Source organism: Phodopus roborovskii, unplaced genomic scaffold, assembly GCF_943737965.1.
Source record: "Phodopus roborovskii unplaced genomic scaffold, PHOROB, whole genome shotgun sequence".
Lineage (NCBI taxonomy): Eukaryota > Metazoa > Chordata > Mammalia > Rodentia > Cricetidae > Phodopus > Phodopus roborovskii.
In genome coordinates, this window is record NW_026126603.1 from 5,579,218 (window position 1) to 5,597,601 (window position 18,384).

At 36.7% G+C, this 18,384-nt stretch overlaps 2 protein-coding genes across 2 annotated transcripts in view; one reads left to right on the forward strand and one right to left on the reverse strand.

The window, feature by feature from the left end:
* Smarca5 (SWI/SNF related, matrix associated, actin dependent regulator of chromatin, subfamily a, member 5) overlaps positions 1-13,350 on the forward strand; it is a 36,661-nt gene extending 23,311 nt beyond the window's left edge. The window contains exons 14-24 of the mRNA XM_051205781.1: positions 454-586; positions 2,105-2,253; positions 3,219-3,338; positions 4,154-4,264; positions 4,524-4,637; positions 4,958-5,080; positions 7,812-7,944; positions 8,078-8,196; positions 8,538-8,750; positions 11,192-11,299; positions 12,112-13,350. Coding sequence (XP_051061738.1) covers positions 454-586; positions 2,105-2,253; positions 3,219-3,338; positions 4,154-4,264; positions 4,524-4,637; positions 4,958-5,080; positions 7,812-7,944; positions 8,078-8,196; positions 8,538-8,750; positions 11,192-11,299; positions 12,112-12,177 — 1,389 coding nt within the window. The 3' untranslated portion in view covers positions 12,178-13,350. The remainder of the gene's footprint in view (positions 1-453; positions 587-2,104; positions 2,254-3,218; positions 3,339-4,153; positions 4,265-4,523; positions 4,638-4,957; positions 5,081-7,811; positions 7,945-8,077; positions 8,197-8,537; positions 8,751-11,191; positions 11,300-12,111) is intronic.
* A 3,230-nt stretch (positions 13,351-16,580) lies between these two features.
* Frem3 (FRAS1 related extracellular matrix 3) overlaps positions 16,581-18,384 on the reverse strand; it is a 70,517-nt gene continuing 68,713 nt past the window's right edge. Inside the window, 3 exon segments of the mRNA XM_051205864.1 lie at positions 16,581-16,656; positions 16,658-16,714; positions 16,716-16,773. Coding sequence (XP_051061821.1) covers positions 16,581-16,656; positions 16,658-16,714; positions 16,716-16,773 — 191 coding nt within the window.

Genomic DNA, 18,384 nt, shown 5'->3' on the forward strand with positions numbered 1-18,384 from the left:
TTTTGCTTATAAGCGAGTGTCATATTTGTATTACTCATGTGGTTAGCCTTGTCTGTTAAGCAACTGATTTTCTTTTAGTCTTAGGAAACTTTTCTTGTATTTATTTTGATTAAGTCTGAGAATTTAAGAAATATTTATGTAGTATGAGATATTCAAGGAGTATCTTATTTTATAGGTGTTCTATTTTATTTATTTTGGTTTGTTTTTGTTTTTGTTTTTTGGGAGACAGGGTTTCTCTGTGTAACAGCCCTAGCCATCCTGGAACTAGCTTTGGAGACCGGGCTGGCCTTGAACTCACAGAAATCTTCCTGCCTCTGTCTCCTGACTGCCACCTAAATGTTCTATTTTATACTTAATAATAAGTATCCTAATTTTGGTACTCATTGTATATGCTTCTGTATTATCTCACTTTTAAACTGTATTCAAAATGACATAATAGTTCAATTCTCTTAGGACCGAGCTCATAGAATTGGACAAACGAAGACTGTCCGAGTGTTTCGCTTTATAACTGATAACACTGTAGAAGAAAGAATAGTAGAACGTGCAGAGATGAAACTCAGATTGGATTCAATAGTCATTCAGCAAGGTGAGGCCTACAACTTTCAGGTAAAATTCCCGAAGTTGAATTGACAGTAACATATTTCTGTCTGATGCTTCCTGAGAGGTGTTTTAAGCTTCTGGAGTCCAGCCAAGAAAGATAACTTATATTCCAGATACTTAAACTTTGATTTTTGTTATTAAGGGAGTAGGTTTTAAGCTTGAGTAAGCTGTTTTTAGTATTTACTAGCTAGCAATGTCCTTCTGCCTGAGCCTCACATTTCACTTAAGTGGAAGTAAAAGTAATGTTTAAATTTTTTTAAGAATTAAATTGGGTACTTTATAAACTGAAATTCAGCAGCACATATATTAAAATGAGCTGTGGTGATGATTTACAAGCACTGGGGGATACTGAAGAAATGAGAGACACAGAGTGTTTTACTTTTTTCTTATCTTGAACAGTGTCAGGCACTGTTCTTGCTGCCAAGACTAAAGCAACAGAGTGTACTGAGTGTGCTCATTTCAAGGAACTTTAAAGTTTCCTAAGAGAGACTCTCGACTAGACATAGGACTAGAGGGAATAGGACTTTATTTGGCTTGATTGAAGGAAACATCCAAGTTCTTTTATCCCATCAGCCTTTAGGAATACATCCTGTGCTTATATATGTGAAAACACAAATTAGATTGACTAAATTCCTACCAGTTCAATTTAATTAATTAGTTAGTTTATTAATACTGAATTCATTTTTGTGATCAAACTAAATTTTCAAAAGCTTTGGGTTCATCATATCTAAACATGTTCTTTTATGATTTTTTTGGGGGGTGTGTATAGGGTGGGGTGACAGGTTCTCACTGTGTAGCAGCCCTGGCTGGCCTTGAACACACAGTGGTTTCCTAGCTCTACTTTTCCAGTGTTGGGACTAAAGGTACCAGTTCTTATATAAAGTTGAAATACAATGAAGACTTTTGTATTTTAGTTTTCTGAGAAAAATCTGACTGGGAAAGATGAGCAATAGTATCTTTCTGGTATATTTCTTATGTTTATAATGTTTATAGATGTTAAAATTTGTGTTCCTTCTTTTGTATTTTCTTTCTTTTTGTTTGGTTTTTGAGACAGGGTCTCCCTGTACAGCTCTGGCTGTCCTGGAATTCACTATGTAGACCAGGCTGGCCTCACACTCAGAGATAATGCCTGTCTCTGCCTCCCAAGTTCTGGGATTAAATGCATGCACCATTATGCTCACCAACTTGATTTTGAAATATATGTCAAATACTATAATCTTTAAAAAACATTTTACTAATCCAGTATATAGTAGGTATCAAAAATATGTAAGCTTTAGAAATATTTAAAAACTTACCCAGCTGGAAAATGTAGCTTTAAATTTAATGTACTAGGCAGTTTGATCACCTGTAAATTAGTAGTAAACAGAAATGGGGTAAAGCTATAAAAGTTTATTGTCTCTAACATTAAAAATCTTAAGTTTATAGTAAAAACTTAAAATTAATATCATATAACACAATTTTTAATTTATAATTAAAATTAATATCATACATACATGTTTTCCAGGGAGGCTTGTAGATCAGAACCTGAACAAAATTGGGAAAGATGAAATGCTTCAAATGATTCGACATGGGGCCACACATGTGTTTGCATCAAAAGAAAGTGAAATCACTGATGAGGATATTGATGGGATTTTGGAAAGAGGTGCAAAGAAGGTAAGGTGCATAGTAAACGATAATTTTTGTCACAAACTGATGACATGCCTGCTCCATCATATGGTTAAGGGGCTTCTCAAAAAAATAAATTTATTTGTAGCTGTAAGAAAACAGCCTCAAAAATCTATCATCTATCTATTTATTTGTAGATGTAAGAAAACAGCCAGAGACATCTGGAGTAGTTCAGAGCAGAGAAAGAAGTAGACAGAATACGGCCAGGGCTGGGGAAGTAGCAGAGAGTAAAGAAAGCATAGTGAAAGCAGCAGGAACTGAAGGGGAGAGTCCTGAAAAGAAGCTCAGGAGCTGGAGGGGTTTATATAGGGAGGAAGTGAGAAAGACAAGGATGCTAGCATGGTGACATGGACTCTGGAATGTGTATCAGGTATTTGTGATAGATACTGAGGGAGTCTGGAGGCCAGTGTGGGCTTTGATAGGCTAATAGGTGCCATAAATAGGAAGACTGTGAGAGGTAAGGGAAATGACTCCTTTCCATAGCTGGAACTGGCTTGGTAAGTTCTTGAAGAATGCTGGCTTTTATCTAGCTGCCAGAAATCTTGCTGTAGTCCAGGTTGATCTCATTTTTTTGATATTTGGACATCTTTGAGAGTTTAGGAAACTTGGGTTTGACAGTTTAGACTAAAACTACTTGAGAAAATCCTTCCTTTGTGAATTGCTATCTTTTTTCTATAAAAAGCTTTTGTATACTGTAAGTCTAATTTTTTTTTTTTTTTTTGGATTTTATGTGTATATGTGTATCATGAGTGTGCTTGTTGCCCAGGCAGGCCAGAAGAGGGCACTGGATCCCCTGAAACTGGAGTTATATATAGTTGTGGGCTGTCTTTGAATTGAGCAAGTGCTCTTAGCTGAAGAGCCATCTTTCTAGCCCCAAAAGTAGTTGTTTGATTACAGGTCTTTAGATTATTTTGCTTTCAATTTGATGAGATTTTTTTTTTTTCCCTGTGTAGACTGCAGAGATGAATGAAAAGCTCTCCAAGATGGGTGAAAGCTCACTTAGAAACTTTACAATGGACACAGAGTCCAGTGTTTATAACTTTGAAGGAGAAGACTACAGAGAAAAACAGAAGGTATTTATTTCAGAATGGAGTTTTACTGAAAACTTGGGAATCTTGTGTCAGTTGTGAGACTTATAATTATTGTTGCATGCAGTAACTAGCTCTGTTTATTCCCATCTTAGGTTTTTCATTGTGTAAGTAATGTTTTAGCTTTTAAGCTCTGATTTATTTGCTTGTTTACTTGTTTATTTATTTGGCGAATCATCCTACAGCCCTGAGTGCCCACCCTTGCTTTATATTTGAGGGTGGCCTTAAACTCCTGCCTTTATGTCCCTAGAGCTAGCATTACAGATGTGTGCCATTATGCTTGTTTTGGAGTGTTTGTATTTGAATGATAAAGTTTAATTATATACTGTTACTGAAAGTATTATTGTATGAGGTTAGTATAACTAGGGATATTTGAAAGTAAGTGGCAATAAAAAGGCCACAGGCTATTTTTCTTAGAACTTGAATTGATTGGTAATTAAATGATTCCATTTCATTAGCAATACTTGCTACTACGGAGAAATACTGGGAAATTCGATATAGAAGAAATGTTACTTTTTTTTAACACTTAGACAAATATTAAACATAGTCTCAGAAGTGTTTCTAAGAAAATTATGTCTGTTTTTTTTTTTTTTTTAAATTTGGGTTGCAGCATATAGTTTATAGTATTAATAGAAGTCTGTCTTATTTTTTAATTACATAGTATAAGAAATATAGTGGTCCTTACCTTTGTAGATTTATAGTGCAGTATTTTTGTTAGTGTTTTTTTATTTATAAATCATTTGATAATTTACTGCAGTGTATAATGAAATTAATGATCTGAATTATTTCCCACATCCTAGATTGCGTTTACAGAGTGGATTGAACCACCTAAACGAGAAAGGAAAGCCAACTATGCTGTTGACGCGTATTTCAGGGAAGCACTCCGTGTTAGTGAACCTAAAGCACCCAAGGTAGAGTGACAGCATGTGAATAGTAAAATATCTTACAACAAAATACAGCTGAGAATTCCGTTTTGTGTGATTTTTGATTTTGCTAAATTTTGATTAATGTCAGTTCATTTTCATTAAAAGGTGAATTCTGTTCCTTGGAGAATTGGCTATCGTTCGTGTGTGTGTGTGTGTGTGTGTGTGTGTGTGTGTGTGTGTGTGTGTGTGTGTGTGTGTGTGTATTTGTTTTTTAATGGACAATACTGTTTTTATTTTTCCTTAGGCACCTCGACCTCCAAAGCAACCAAATGTTCAGGATTTCCAGTTCTTTCCTCCACGTTTATTTGAGTTACTGGAAAAAGAAATTCTATATTACAGGAAAACCATTGGGTACAAGGTATTTGAAATTCTTCTCTACATATTTCTACTCAGAAATCACAAGGGCACAGCTACTTACTGACATTTGCTTAACTGAGCCTAGTAGGAAATTCTTTTATTTGTTGTACTATATAGTTTTATGTGTCTAGTATGTGACCTTTGTGAGTTTTCATTGAAAAAAAAAAATTCATGAGTAATACTTTTTAAAGTGTAACATTAGGAATCAATTTGTTTAATTTCATGGTTGTACTGAAAATGTGAAATGTTAATTTGTTATGAATTTAGTCTGTTAAGCCCCTTAAAATTTACCAATTGATGGCATTGGAAAACATCTGTTAGGTACCTCGGAGTCCTGACCTACCTAATGCAGCACAGGCACAGAAAGAAGAACAACTTAAAATTGATGAAGCGGAGCCTCTTAATGATGAGGAGCTAGAGGAAAAAGAGAAGCTTCTGACACAGGTATGTAACCTTGGATTGTTCAAGTTATGTTGTACATTACTATTTTAGGTATGTTCAGACATACATAGTGCAAATTGCTGCTTTCAAAGAGAATAGTTAGGGGGTGACAGTGTAACCCGGCACTGGAATGCTTCCCTAGCATAATGGTATTCTAGGTCCAATCTCCAGCACTATGAAGAAGTAAGAGGGAGGATAATTAAATATGGGGAAACTTGAACACATACTGCATTTTGATTTTCATTACTAGTTGAGGTTCAAGATACGTAATCGGTAGAGTTGGTATTCTTTAGAACTTTATTTTCAGGATTGCTAGCTTTCCGTGAGTTCTGTACTTGGAAGTTATCTCAATTACAAATTTCTATTTGGTACTTAATTTAAAACACTTTTAAAATCTTATATATTCATTTTAAAATTTTATATATTCACTATACTTGATACTGTGCTACATAAGGATACTTTTACACCACCACGTATACATTATATGTTGGAACATTCTTTCCCACACACCTCCCACCCTCTCTCTCCTCCCTTGTTAGTAGTCCTGTCTGTTTCTTTCTCCCACTGCATTTGTGTCATATATACATGAATAATTTCAAGTGTCTGTAAAATTTAGATGCAACAAATGAGAGAATACATACAGTGTCTGGTGTTGCCTTCATTCACTTAATAAGATATCTCCAGTTGCATCCATATTTCTGTAAACAATAACTATTATTTATGGCTGCTTGTTCCACATTTTCATTATCTCTGTAGTTGGACAACTGTGTTGGTCCTATAACTAGCTCTTGAGAACAATTGTTGAATAAATACTGATGTACAAGTATCTCAGAGATACATTGGAGTCCTAGGTAAAAGAGCTGCCATACAGGGGGCTATATATGACTCAAAGGTCACAACATTTCTTCTTGTAGAGGGCCAAGGTTTGATTTACAGTCCCCACATGGCAGCTCACAAATGTCCACAACTCCAGTTCCATATGATAGAGATAATATGATCTCTATGATGGAGATAATGATAGATAGAGGTAATACATTTGTGCAAAAACACTTACACATACAATTAAATAAGACTAATATAGTGGCAGGACTAGTTTAAATTCCCATGAGCAGCATATAATGGTTCCTTTTTGTTCACATCCTTAGCAATGTTTGATACTTCTTGATTGCTGTTCTGATATGAGATAAAATTACAATTTCATTTTAATTTGTATTTCTCTGATGGCTAGTGAAGTTGGATAGTTTATATATGTTCATTATCCATTTGTATTCATACACACACATGTAATTATTTGAGTTTGGGGATTTTTTGAGTTCTTTTGTATATTCTAGATATTAACCCTTTGTCATATGTAGTCTTAATATTTTTTAAATGTTCTTTGAGGTTCTTTGAGAATCTGGTCTTATATTTTTGGTTGTGAACCTTAGCCTTAATGGCTGAGCCATCTCTCCAGCCTGAGAATCTGGTCTTTGACCTACTCTTCTTTAAAAATTAAATTTATTATTTGACAATCTCATACATACACATACTACACTCTGACAACTCTTACCTCCAACATCTTTCTCTGATCCTTTCCACCATTATCAAACCCCACCCCAATCCCATTGTTGTGACCCAGTGATCTGTCTCTGTGAGTATGGGTATGGAACTATCCATTGGAACATGGTGTTCTCACCAGTGGCAGCACAACTGAACACATCTGCTCCCCCTTGTCTTAGCATCTGTAAATAGCCAGTTACTTTCCAGTGCTGGGTAGAGCTCTGTGAGCTCCTCGTCCATCCGTTACTGAATACCAACAGGTCCAGTCTTGTGCAGGCTTAGTGCAAACAGATGCAGCTGCAGTATGTGAATCTATTGGCTGCTTTATGCCCAGAAGGTAGCATTTCTCAGCTCTCTTCTTTGTCATCTGACTTTTACATCTTTCTGTTTCCTTTTCTGTGATACCCCCTATCACTTGGGGCACTGTGTAGGCCAGCCAACAGGAAGGAAGCTTCCAGCTGAGTTCCAGCTTGAGTCCTCTAGGTCTTGTAATCAAATTGTGTGCTATCTTTAGCAGTAGGGCAGCCAGGAACAATTGCAACAGCCTATGCTATTTTGGGGTTTCTGAGCCTTTCTGACCAAGTATTTATAGGGAGGTATCATACATCTGGCAGTGGAGGAGTTTTGTTTTTATCTCCATGACTTCTGGGATCAACATTATCCACTCATGTAGAATACCTTTGTGTAGATGCTTTAAAAGCAAAAACAAATAGTCATGTACTCTTCTGTTCATGTGTGTGGACAACTTGAGGGAGTCAGTTCTTTTACCCATAGATTCTGGGGATTGAATTCAAGTCATGAGGCTTGGCTGCTGTACCTTTGCATGCTGTACAATTTCACTGACTTTTAAATGCAGTTTCATAGGGTATCTTTTAAGCCTTGTTTGCGTTTTTCTACTTGTTCATTTTTACTATTTACTAACTTCCCCCCCCCAAACTTCTAATAGTATTTCAAAGCGAAAAAAAAAAGTGTCATTGAACCTTTTCATGCAAAATAGCTTACTGTTTCCATTTAGAGTTTCTGAGAAATATATAATGTACTAAGTGAATAAATGAAAAGTTAACCACTCCAAAACACTTAGTTAAGATAAAGTAATAATTTTTTTTCTGTAATACCAAATTTATTTATAAGTATAGTAGCATTGTTTTCTAAGTTTCATGTTCTGTGATTAAATATTTTGCTTATTGCTGTTTAGGGGTTTACCAATTGGAATAAGAGAGACTTTAACCAGTTTATCAAAGCTAATGAGAAGTGGGGTCGTGATGATATTGAAAATATAGCCAGAGAAGTAGAAGGAAAAACTCCAGAAGAAGTCATTGAATACTCAGGTAATACTTTGCTATTTTAAAATAGGAATGTTAACACTCTTTGAGTAATGAGTAGAGAGGTTTTTGGAAGCTTCATGTTTTCTGTTTTATACTTTCTCCTTTCTTCCATTTACTGTAATTTATATGCTTACAGCTGTGTTTTGGGAAAGATGCAATGAGCTCCAGGACATAGAGAAGATTATGGCTCAGATTGAAAGGGGAGAGGCAAGAATTCAAAGAAGAATAAGTATCAAGAAAGCACTAGATACAAAGGTATTTTGTATAACTAATTTGAATATGATGAGATAACCATGTTAAAATTTCCTAAAAAACAAAACATAACTTTTGTTGACATAGTTTACCCGAATATTATATTGATAACCTAGTTTAAAGGTGCTGGACTCAGGTTCTGCCTAACTCATGTCAGAAAGTTTAGACTTCATTTTCTCTCAGTAACAACAGTGGAAAACAAGTACTGTAAGACAAAGGGCAGAAGGGGTTCTCTAGATGGAAATACAATTATGGTTAATTATAGTAAGGCTGAAGTAATTTTGAAGTATGGATTACATAGGACTTGTGTTTTATCTAATATACATAAAATACAACTTTTATAGATTGGAAGGTACAAAGCACCCTTTCATCAGCTAAGAATATCCTATGGTACTAACAAAGGGAAAAACTACACTGAAGAAGAGGACCGTTTTCTCATCTGTATGCTGCACAAACTTGGATTTGACAAGGAAAACGTTTATGATGAGTTACGACAATGTATTCGAAACTCCCCTCAGTTCAGATTTGATTGGTTTCTCAAGTCCAGAACTGCAATGGTGAGTGTCCAGGGTTTTTTCTGTAATGCAGCAGAGTTCAGAGTAAGTATAGTCAGTACTTGTTAACTTCTAAAAACACCCTTGAAGTAGATTAATTTCCTCTCTTTCTCTCAGCCACAGTTTGAAAATTTAGAGGTAATTTGAAAAGTTGTCTCTTTAGTCAGGCATGGTGATGTACACCTTTGATCCCAGTGCTCAGGAGGCAGAGGCAGCCAGATTTCAGTGAGTTTGAGGCCAGCCTGCTCTACAAAGTGAGTTCCTGGACAGCCGGAACTGTTACATAGAGATACACTGTCACAACCACCCCTCCCCTTCAAAAAAAGAAAAGCTGTCTCCTCCTCTAATATGAATGTTTTAACACTGCTTTATGCAATAGTACTGGTTTTAGTCATGTTCTAAATGAGAAAAGCTACCATCAGGTTCACTTGAACATGATGACTTTTGGGTTTGCAAGATTGTAGAGAAAAATGTTCTTTAGGCATCTGTCTGCCCATTAGGATGCCAAATCTGAGTTCTTTTAAATGGCTGATTGGCATAAAACAGTATTCTTTATACCAATTAAGACAGGGTTTAGTTTGTTGTCCTATGGGACTGCTTCTAACAAGAGATATCCATTCTTAACATCCTCAAATTAGATTTCAAGAAATTTTAGCTTTGGATTGCTCCTTTTTTCTATATTTCACCTATGACCTTTGTTTAAAGTAATGAAAGTACAAAGATTGAGTAGTCTTAAGTTTAAATATAGAGCAGTAGGCAAAGTATATGCATTTGAAATTTCTTGCTAATATACATAGCCTTGGATAGTTTCTGATATTTTCATAATTTACCACTGGAAAAAAATACAGTTTTTTTTTTTTTTTACTATATTCAAAAAGGACTGCAATTTATACATCTGTATTAGAAGTGTATAATTGGTTGAAAGATTTTAGCTGATAATAAAATCTTCTGTGTTTCTTTTATGTAAGGTATTGTTTCTACATAGTTATAAGGAATAATTTTGTAATAACAGTAATGAGATAGTGTCACATCCCACATAAACCAGTTCTGAAACTGCCTTTATCGCGGTTTAATAAGGATCAGGATAAACAAATAGGCTGAAGAGGTGTTTATTCAGGGAGAAATAACTTACAACCTAGACAGATGAACACCAGCAAGTTCCACTGGATGCTCTCCTCTCTGCATCCTACCTGCAAGAGAGTGTTCCCTGGCTCCTCCTCAGACCTAGTTCCACAGGTCACTTCTGCCCCTGGCTCCACCCCTAATGGGCATGGTCAGTGCCACAGAAGAAGACAAAGTGAATATCTCACTACAATGCCTTACTTTCTAATATTAGGAATGATATATATGTATTTGTGATGAATAGTTGAGGCATAATTTTGCCCACAAGTTTAAAGCATTCAGTGTGCAGCAGTGTGTGCTGTAGCGCACCTATTAAAAACAATGTGCAGCGCAAGCACAGTCATCCGTGTGCTGCACGATACTGTTTAAAGGAAACACTACTTTGTTTATTGCCTTCTGCCTCTGCTTTTGGAAATTATTACTAAGCCATGCATGGAGTTCCTACCAAGTAGTTTAAAATTACTATTGTTTTGTTTTTTAATACAGTCTTCTTTGTGTAGCCTTAGCTGTCCTGGTAGACCAGGCTGTCCTTGAACTCCCAGAGATCATTCCACCTGCCTCTGCCTCCCAAGTGCTGGGACTAAAGGCCTGCCAACATCATCCAGCAGTCAGAATTATTTTTACTATAGCTGTCTGTGTAAAAGTTTTACTTACATACAGGAGACTAAACAAACAAACAAACAAACCATGTTTGTTCTGTAAGGAAATGAGCTGCTAGCAAACAGGGATGCAGATGGATTTTACCTCACTGAATATTACATAGGTTGGTAGAGAAAGGAGGTTGTTAAAACTCATTTTTTTTTCATAGCTGTGCGTATATTACTGCATCAAGGAATGATAATGCTTTTAAAGAAAAGATGATTTCATCTCTAAGTTCTAGGTCCTTTTATTTTTTAATTCTGTATGTTAACCTTTAAATATAAGTAATCCAGAGTTCCTGGGCATAATGTATATGTTGATGTTCAATTTTCACTGTATTAGTACCTAAATGATCAATAGAGGAATGATTTATGAAGAATATAAACTAGTATGGAGCTTTACTGTGTATCTGTCTATTGGCACAGTATCAATGAGCTATATCCCTCCCTAGCTATATGTTAGTGCAGCTTTCAAGAATGAAGTATAAACATTAAATATTTGCTTTTTGTATCCTCATAGCATGGCTGTGAGTAAATTTAACTTTGGTTTGCTTGTTTTTATTAGTCTACTGGGAATATATATGGGTGATTTTTGTATTTGTTAAAACATATCTCTATTTAGACATTGAAGTCCTGACAATATATAGTTAGAAATAACAAATATACTCTGCATTTACAATTCAGGAGCTGCAGAGGAGGTGTAATACCTTAATTACTTTGATTGAAAGAGAAAATATGGAACTAGAAGAAAAGGAGAAGGCAGAGAAAAAGAAGAGAGGACCAAAGCCTTCAGTAAGTATTCATGAATCTATAAAATGTAGATTATGTGAGTGATACAGTTTTGTGTTTGCATGTGCTTTATGCATATATGTGTGTGCGGTAGTACTTTGTGAAGCAGAGGTTGACAATCAGGTGCCACATTATTCTTTGAAACAAGATGGAGCTTGCCATCTTGGCAGGACAGGCTGTCCTATGCACCTCTTCAGCCCCCAGCTCCCCATAACCCTCATTTGATGGTGCTGTTTGGGTTTTATATTAGGTTTTGTGGCTAAGAATTCATGTCATGCTTTCATGACAGGCAGTTTACCCACTAGCCATCTCTCCAGAAAACCCAGCTCTACTGCCCTGTGAAATACTTGAGCACTGTTGGCACTTCTTGTGTTAGCTTTAACTTTTTTCTTTGTAAGCAATACATTTGAGTCTCCTGGAAATAGAAACTGAATTTGATGCACTACATATGGAAAAGCATGCCTTCTGGTTGCCAAGATTGCACCTTCTCCTTATTTTAGGAAACTGAGGAATATTAGGAAACAATAGCTTTATAAGTGCTATGGTTGTCTTTTAAGCTTTGATTCACTGTCTTAGTAATGTGTTAGCAATTTGAATGTATTCAGGAGGAAGCAAGCAAATTGTTATTAATAATGGTAAAATATTTGGAGATTTGATAGTGGTTTTGAAAGATTTCTTGTATAGCCCTGGAGAAAAGTCTTGTACTGTCCTGTCATATGTTAGTTACTACTAATATGCTACAACACGTGTGAAAATATGTTTAATGTTCATATTAATTTAATCTTGTTATGAGAACTAATTGTGTTTGTTTATAGACACAGAAACGTAAAATGGATGGTGCCGCTGATGGTCGAGGAAGAAAAAAGAAGCTGAAACTATGAACGCATATTTTTGTCTTATAATCACTAAACTAGTAGTTGTTTAATTTACGGGTCTTCATAAGATGTGCTGTACAGTGCTCAACTCTTATGTCATTCAAAGACATCAGCTCCATCTGCTTACTGAGCTAGAAACATAGGATGTAGTTTCACTTTTTTAAATGCAACAGCTGTGCTGAAATTTTTTTTATCATTAACACTTGAAGTAATAAAACAGGCTTCATTTATTAATAAATGTTTCATTTGATTTATTTTTCTATTTCATTTAAGGATTGTGGCTTTATATTGGCTACGACTTTAGCACTTGTGTGGCTTAAAAGCAAGCAAACAAGTAAAAAAAAAAATTACAAAGAACATTGGTCCCTTCAAGTCTCCACTTAGTTGTGTAATAATTTTAATTTTACTTCACATTCTCTGCCTTTGATTTTTTTTTCTTTTCTTTTCTTTTTTTTGGTAGTACTATTGAATCTCATCTGGAAAGAATGTGTAAATTACATTTATGCTTGTTACAGAATGGGGGAAGGCAAGACAAGTTACAATGATGTCTATGCATATTTCTGTTATACACTTTACGTTCCTATGGTTCTGAAGTGAATGTGCTCTGTTCTGTTGGATGAATGGCCTTTTTAGTTGTATAGCCAAAGACATTTAGTATTTTCTGGTTCTTGAAAGTGGTGTATTATCTTGTAACAGGATTTTTTTTTTTTTTTTATTTTAAAGTATTTGGTAAATATTTTGATACACGGCCTGCAGCAGCCATAACTTAGAAAGATAATGTCAGAAGTAAGGTGATTTTTTTTTTCTTTAAAATTTGAATGACCCAGCCAAAATGAGGTGTGAATCTTGTCATATTGTTACAATACTAATAGAATGTACCCTCTCAGTTTATAGTATTTTTGAGTTTTTAGAGTAAATGAAAATTTTATTTTATTATATTTTAAAATAACTTCTAAGTCTTAGTAGCAAGATGGAGTATAATTCCAGTTTTTATTTTCTATGGAATAGACTTGCTAACTGGAGACCCTGAAGCAGGAATACCCAGAGGCCTTTATGTGCTACACATCATTTGTATAAAGTTTTATATGTGCAAATTGGGTACATAGCAGTTCTCCATTTTTCTAAGGGAATGCAATAAATGTAGCATCGTGAATAAATATAACTTTTATAATCCTTAAAGTGGTCTTTCTTTCCATCTCTTTGAATTTTTTTTTTTCTTATAAAACTTCAACCTTTTCCCCTTAAGAGAGAGTCTGTTTTTCTTAGATCTCTTCCTCTGAAACTTAGCTTTCCTCTGCACACACATCCCTGAAAAGTCTTCTTTCTGTACTGTGATTGCCTGGTTGTCTTAAATGTAGGATTGCTGGTGTGAGTGTTATGCATTTGGACTTTGGAATTTTGTAGAGTAATTTGAGTTCTTTTGATGCTTTCTCAAAGTTGATTAATACTAAAACTAGATGTTGTTCTCATTTTGGAAGAAATAATTGAAAAAAATTTCAAGATTGAAGAAAACCGCTGGCCGGTGGTGACCCATGCCTTTAACCTTAGCACTTGGGAAGCAGAGGCAGGAAGATCTCTATGAGTTTGAGACCAGCTTGGTCTACAGAGCGAGTTTGAGTTCCAGGACAGGTTCCAAACCAAAGCCACAGAGAAACCCTGTCTCGAAAAACCAAAAAAAAAAAAAAAAAAAAAGAAGAAGAAGAAGAAAACTGAAGGAGCTGTTAAAGGTCACACAAAGTGAGGTTTGAAGATGGAGATAAATCGTGAGGTGTTTTACAGTGGAAGGATGCTGAGCATGATGTATCTGTTGAGACAAGTTAAAAAATTGTAGAGTATTCTAGCCAAATTTAGCATTGTGATTTAGCCAGTGTTGGAGGTTTGCTGTAGGGCCCATTTGGATAGTGCTCCACACACCCCTGGAAGGGGAAAGAGTATTCTAACCCTGAACTAGCCCTCAGTCTTAAAAGAGGGATTGATGAAGGTAGAACAGGAAGCCATACCAGACTGGTACAGTTGTAGTGGCGTCGAGGCACAACCAGAGTCCCAGCAGTCTGTCCCCACAGTATGAAGACCTTGTATGGCATTATTGGGAAGATAATACTGTGCTAGCAATAAAACACAATATAAATGTTCATTTTAAAGTGACAAAAATGATAATGTAAAATTTTCTATTGCTGTCCTTTCACTTGAGGATACTTTGTAATAGATTTTAAATTTGCTTAATTTAATGGCTGTCATATTGCACACCTGTAATCCCAGTACTGAGGATCTGGTGAATTTGAGGCCAGCTTGGGCTACAGAGACCCTGTTCCATAGTTTTTATACAAACTTAGCTATCAATTCATTAGTTCTTTCAATTCAACTGTTCTTTCAAATAAAATCCATTGCATAATTTAACATTCCATGTTGACAGTATTTTAAAATCAGTTGTATTTTTCCTTTAGAGACCTACTGTGCTCAGAGTAATAAGGGGTTTAGATACAATAACATTTGTAATTCCCATTTCTGAGAAGCCACTAATCCTTAATGCTTGGCAGTCTCCTCTTCAGTGTTTCTTTACAGTAATAAGTTCTGTAAGCAGAGTCAAGATTTAGGAAATGGAAAAAGCATGGTGTTTACAGGTAAAATTATGTACTTTGTTCAGGAGTAGAGTTTACTGTGATTCGCTCGAAGGAGCTGCAAGCAACGTGAATACTGCAGTATATATGTGGACCTAAAGTAGTGGTGCCTGGGCCTCCCACAGATCTGGGCAGCATTGAGGAATGATAAGCAGTCACTGAAACTTGGCAGCTAAAACAGTTGAGTTCTACTGTCTTCATGCTTGTCTTTTCTGAAGCCACCCTTTCTGGTAAGGAGCCAGGCATCATCCAGCACTACAAGTTGAGCTGATAGAATGGTCACCCCAAGTTTGATATTTTGACAGTTCCCTCTGGACCTACACTGACACACTCTGGTGTGGTAAGAAAGGCAGGCTTGGAACTTGTGCTGAACAGGATCACTATTGCACCAAGATCTTCAGTGTGTAGTAGACCTAGAAAAACAATGCTTCAAAGTATTTCCCAAAAGGAAAATGAAACCTTAATGGCCACATAATAACAGCATTATCAGTGCCATTTTATTATCAAGAACAGACATTGTCAATAAGGTTTTACTTTTTTTTTTCTTTTCCTATGCTGAACCACTGAGCTATAACATTTTCAGGAGGCCTACCAGTGTTTCCAGCCTCCCCTAGTTGTGACCCTGGGTGCAAACCAGTGTATAGACACAGATTGAAGAAGATTATGTTTTTGAGACAATTTATTTTTTCTATGTATGTAGTCCAGGCTGCTCTGTAACTTGTACCTACCAAGCACTAAGATTATGGGCGTGCTTCAGTATACCTGCCTGGTCTTAAAATTGTTAAATGTTAGCATTTAAGTCATAAGAGCCCAAATACTTCAGAGCTGTGTTTCTTTAGGATGTGGCACTAGGGTTGTCAATGGCAATGCAGAAGCATGTAGAATCACTAGTGTGGTTGGCATGCACAGGCTCTGGTGCCAGTCTCCAGCAGCCTTAAAAGTAAACCACAGGTTTTTCAGAAATTTGTGCGCTACAGGAATGTTAAAGTTGAAATGCCATCATTTAGAAGGCTTCAGGATATGCATGATTGGATAATATTCCATTTAAATGGAGTAGATGTAACAACTTAAGCAATTGATTTTTTTCTGCTCAATCTTCCTTCTTCCATCCATCCATCCATCCTTCCTTCCTTCCTTCCTATTTCCTTCCTATAGGGTTTCTCTGTGCCTGGTTTTTCGAGATAGGTTTTCTCTGTGTAGCTTTGCAGATCAGGCTGCCCTTGGACTCACAGAGATCCACCTGTCTCTGCCTCTCAAATGCTGGGATTAAAGGCACAAACCACCACTGCCTAGCTCCTGCTCAGATTTATAAATCTATCATATATCAGACAATAAAGGAAGTATGCTGAACATTTGAGTAATTCTGGATAATTAAATGACAGCTGATACACTGGCTAGTTTGTGTCAACTTGACATAGCTAGAATAACCTAGGAAGAGTCTTAATTACATTTGTGTGTGTGTGTGTGTGTCTGAGAGAGAAACAGAGGATGTCTATGTACCTTGACACCCAAGGTCAACTGAGAGAAAACTGATTTAATTGGTGACCGTGGGTTTTACTTATCTTAGAATCATGAAACAGAAAAAGTAACAACACATTTTTTTTATTGGCTCAATCCTTTATATTTTTCTGTTTCCATGCAGTCACATAAAGTTTTGCACAAACACAATGTTGTTATTCCAGAGTTGCTAAGCTCTGGAATGGTACATCTTCATTCTGTGGTTTGTATAGATCTAGGCTACTGTTTGCCTCTTCAGAGAACTACAAATACTCTACTTGCCAGTTGGTGAGGTCATTGATAAACAATAATGGTTTTATCTGGTTCTCCAAGCACTGCACCTCTAGGCATCTGTAGAAGTAATTCAAACTTCTGGACCCTCAAAGGCAGTCTGATGCAGGTCATCAAGGATTGCCACTCGGAGTCTGCATGATTACTCCTGGGCTGAAGTGCAGATTTTGGCTGACACCAATGAATTCTGTTCCAGCTGGGATGGAGAGGAAAGGCAATAGTGAGACTGGGGTCCATTATGTAAGTGATGAGAGCTGTGATGAGAGCTGCCATCCACTCGAAGTGCATTACCAGCATCAAGATTGCAATGGATCCCAGAATCTCTATTCTAACAAGTGTTGGGTAGTTCCTCAATACAGGCCTGCGTGCCGCCCTTGTCAGACCAAGGACATCATATCTGCTGACTTCATAGAGACCCCACTCATTACATGGAAGAAGAAGGTGGCTTTAACTGGAAACAAAAGAGTTTGCCCTTTAAACTAGCGTCTTGAAGCTGTTAAAAGGTTTTATTTGATGGGGCTCTATTTCTCTGGTTCAGTCTTGCAACATCCCATTTCAGTTTTACTCAGCCATGGAGTTTCTGCCATTGCCTGGATTGTTTTATTAGCCATTTTTGCAGGCTGGCATACCTGGCTACTTAGATCCTTGGTTGTTATTTATTCTGAAAGACATCAAATACGATGACAGAAGCAATGATAACAATGAAATAAGGTAGAAACCTCTAGACTTATACACCTAGCAGACACCACTTGAACAGATGACGAGCACTAGATCACCAGAATCGGACAGCATGCAGTGGGAGCACATCCCTGGGAAATTCATCTTCCAGAATAGCAAGTTGATGAAAGTTAGGGAAGGAGAAAGGTGTGGGGGTGGGTGGAGATGATAGGAAGATGGCTCAGTCAGCAAAGTGCTTGCCACAGGCAGCCAGGAGGATACTTTCATTCTTTTCCTATTGCTGTGATAAAATATTTGACCAAAGTGCCTTAGGCCAAAAAGGTTTTAGCTCACAGTCCATTATCGAAGGTAGTGCAACCACTAGACACACCCATAGGCAAGGGCAGAGAGGGAATGGAACATGCTCATTTTTTCCCCTACTCTACCAACAGCCCAAGACCCAATCCAGGAATGGTGACATCCATTTTTAGGCCATGTCTTCCCACATCAATGAATAATAAAGCAATATTTCATTGAAACCATTCCCAGGTGATCCTACAGTCTGTCAAGTTGATAATTGAAAATAACCATCACAATTATAACGCCTAATACCAGCTTCTTGAATCAGAGAGAATGGGCGGAGCGGGAAGGGAGGAACTGTTCTACATTGTTAGAGATTGAAGAGGGGAAGGAGAGATGGCTCAGCAGCTAACAACACTGGCTGCCCTTCCAGGAGACCTGGGTTCCATTCTCAGCAACCACATGCCTGCTCACACTCATCTTCAACTCCAGTCCCCAGGATCTGATGCCCTTTTTGGGCACCAAGCCTGCACATGGCGCACAGGCAATCAGAACACCCATACATAAACTGATAAAGCAGATCTGACAAATGTAAGGTGGGATTTTTGGGTTGGATTAGTGATTAGAGGAGTATTGGTGGAACTTAACCTGAGGATTAGGTTATAGAAATGTGTCAAGTCTGTTTCCTGATTGGATGGCTGTGTTGTTACGTGAGGGAATGTATCTGTAGGAATTATATATTGAGCTTTTTTAGAGTGTGGTCCTAAATTTACTGGCAACTTTCAGTGGTTGAGGAAAATGTCTTGTGGATCTTCTGTCAGTTGGAGATTGTATAAAAAGTATATATATA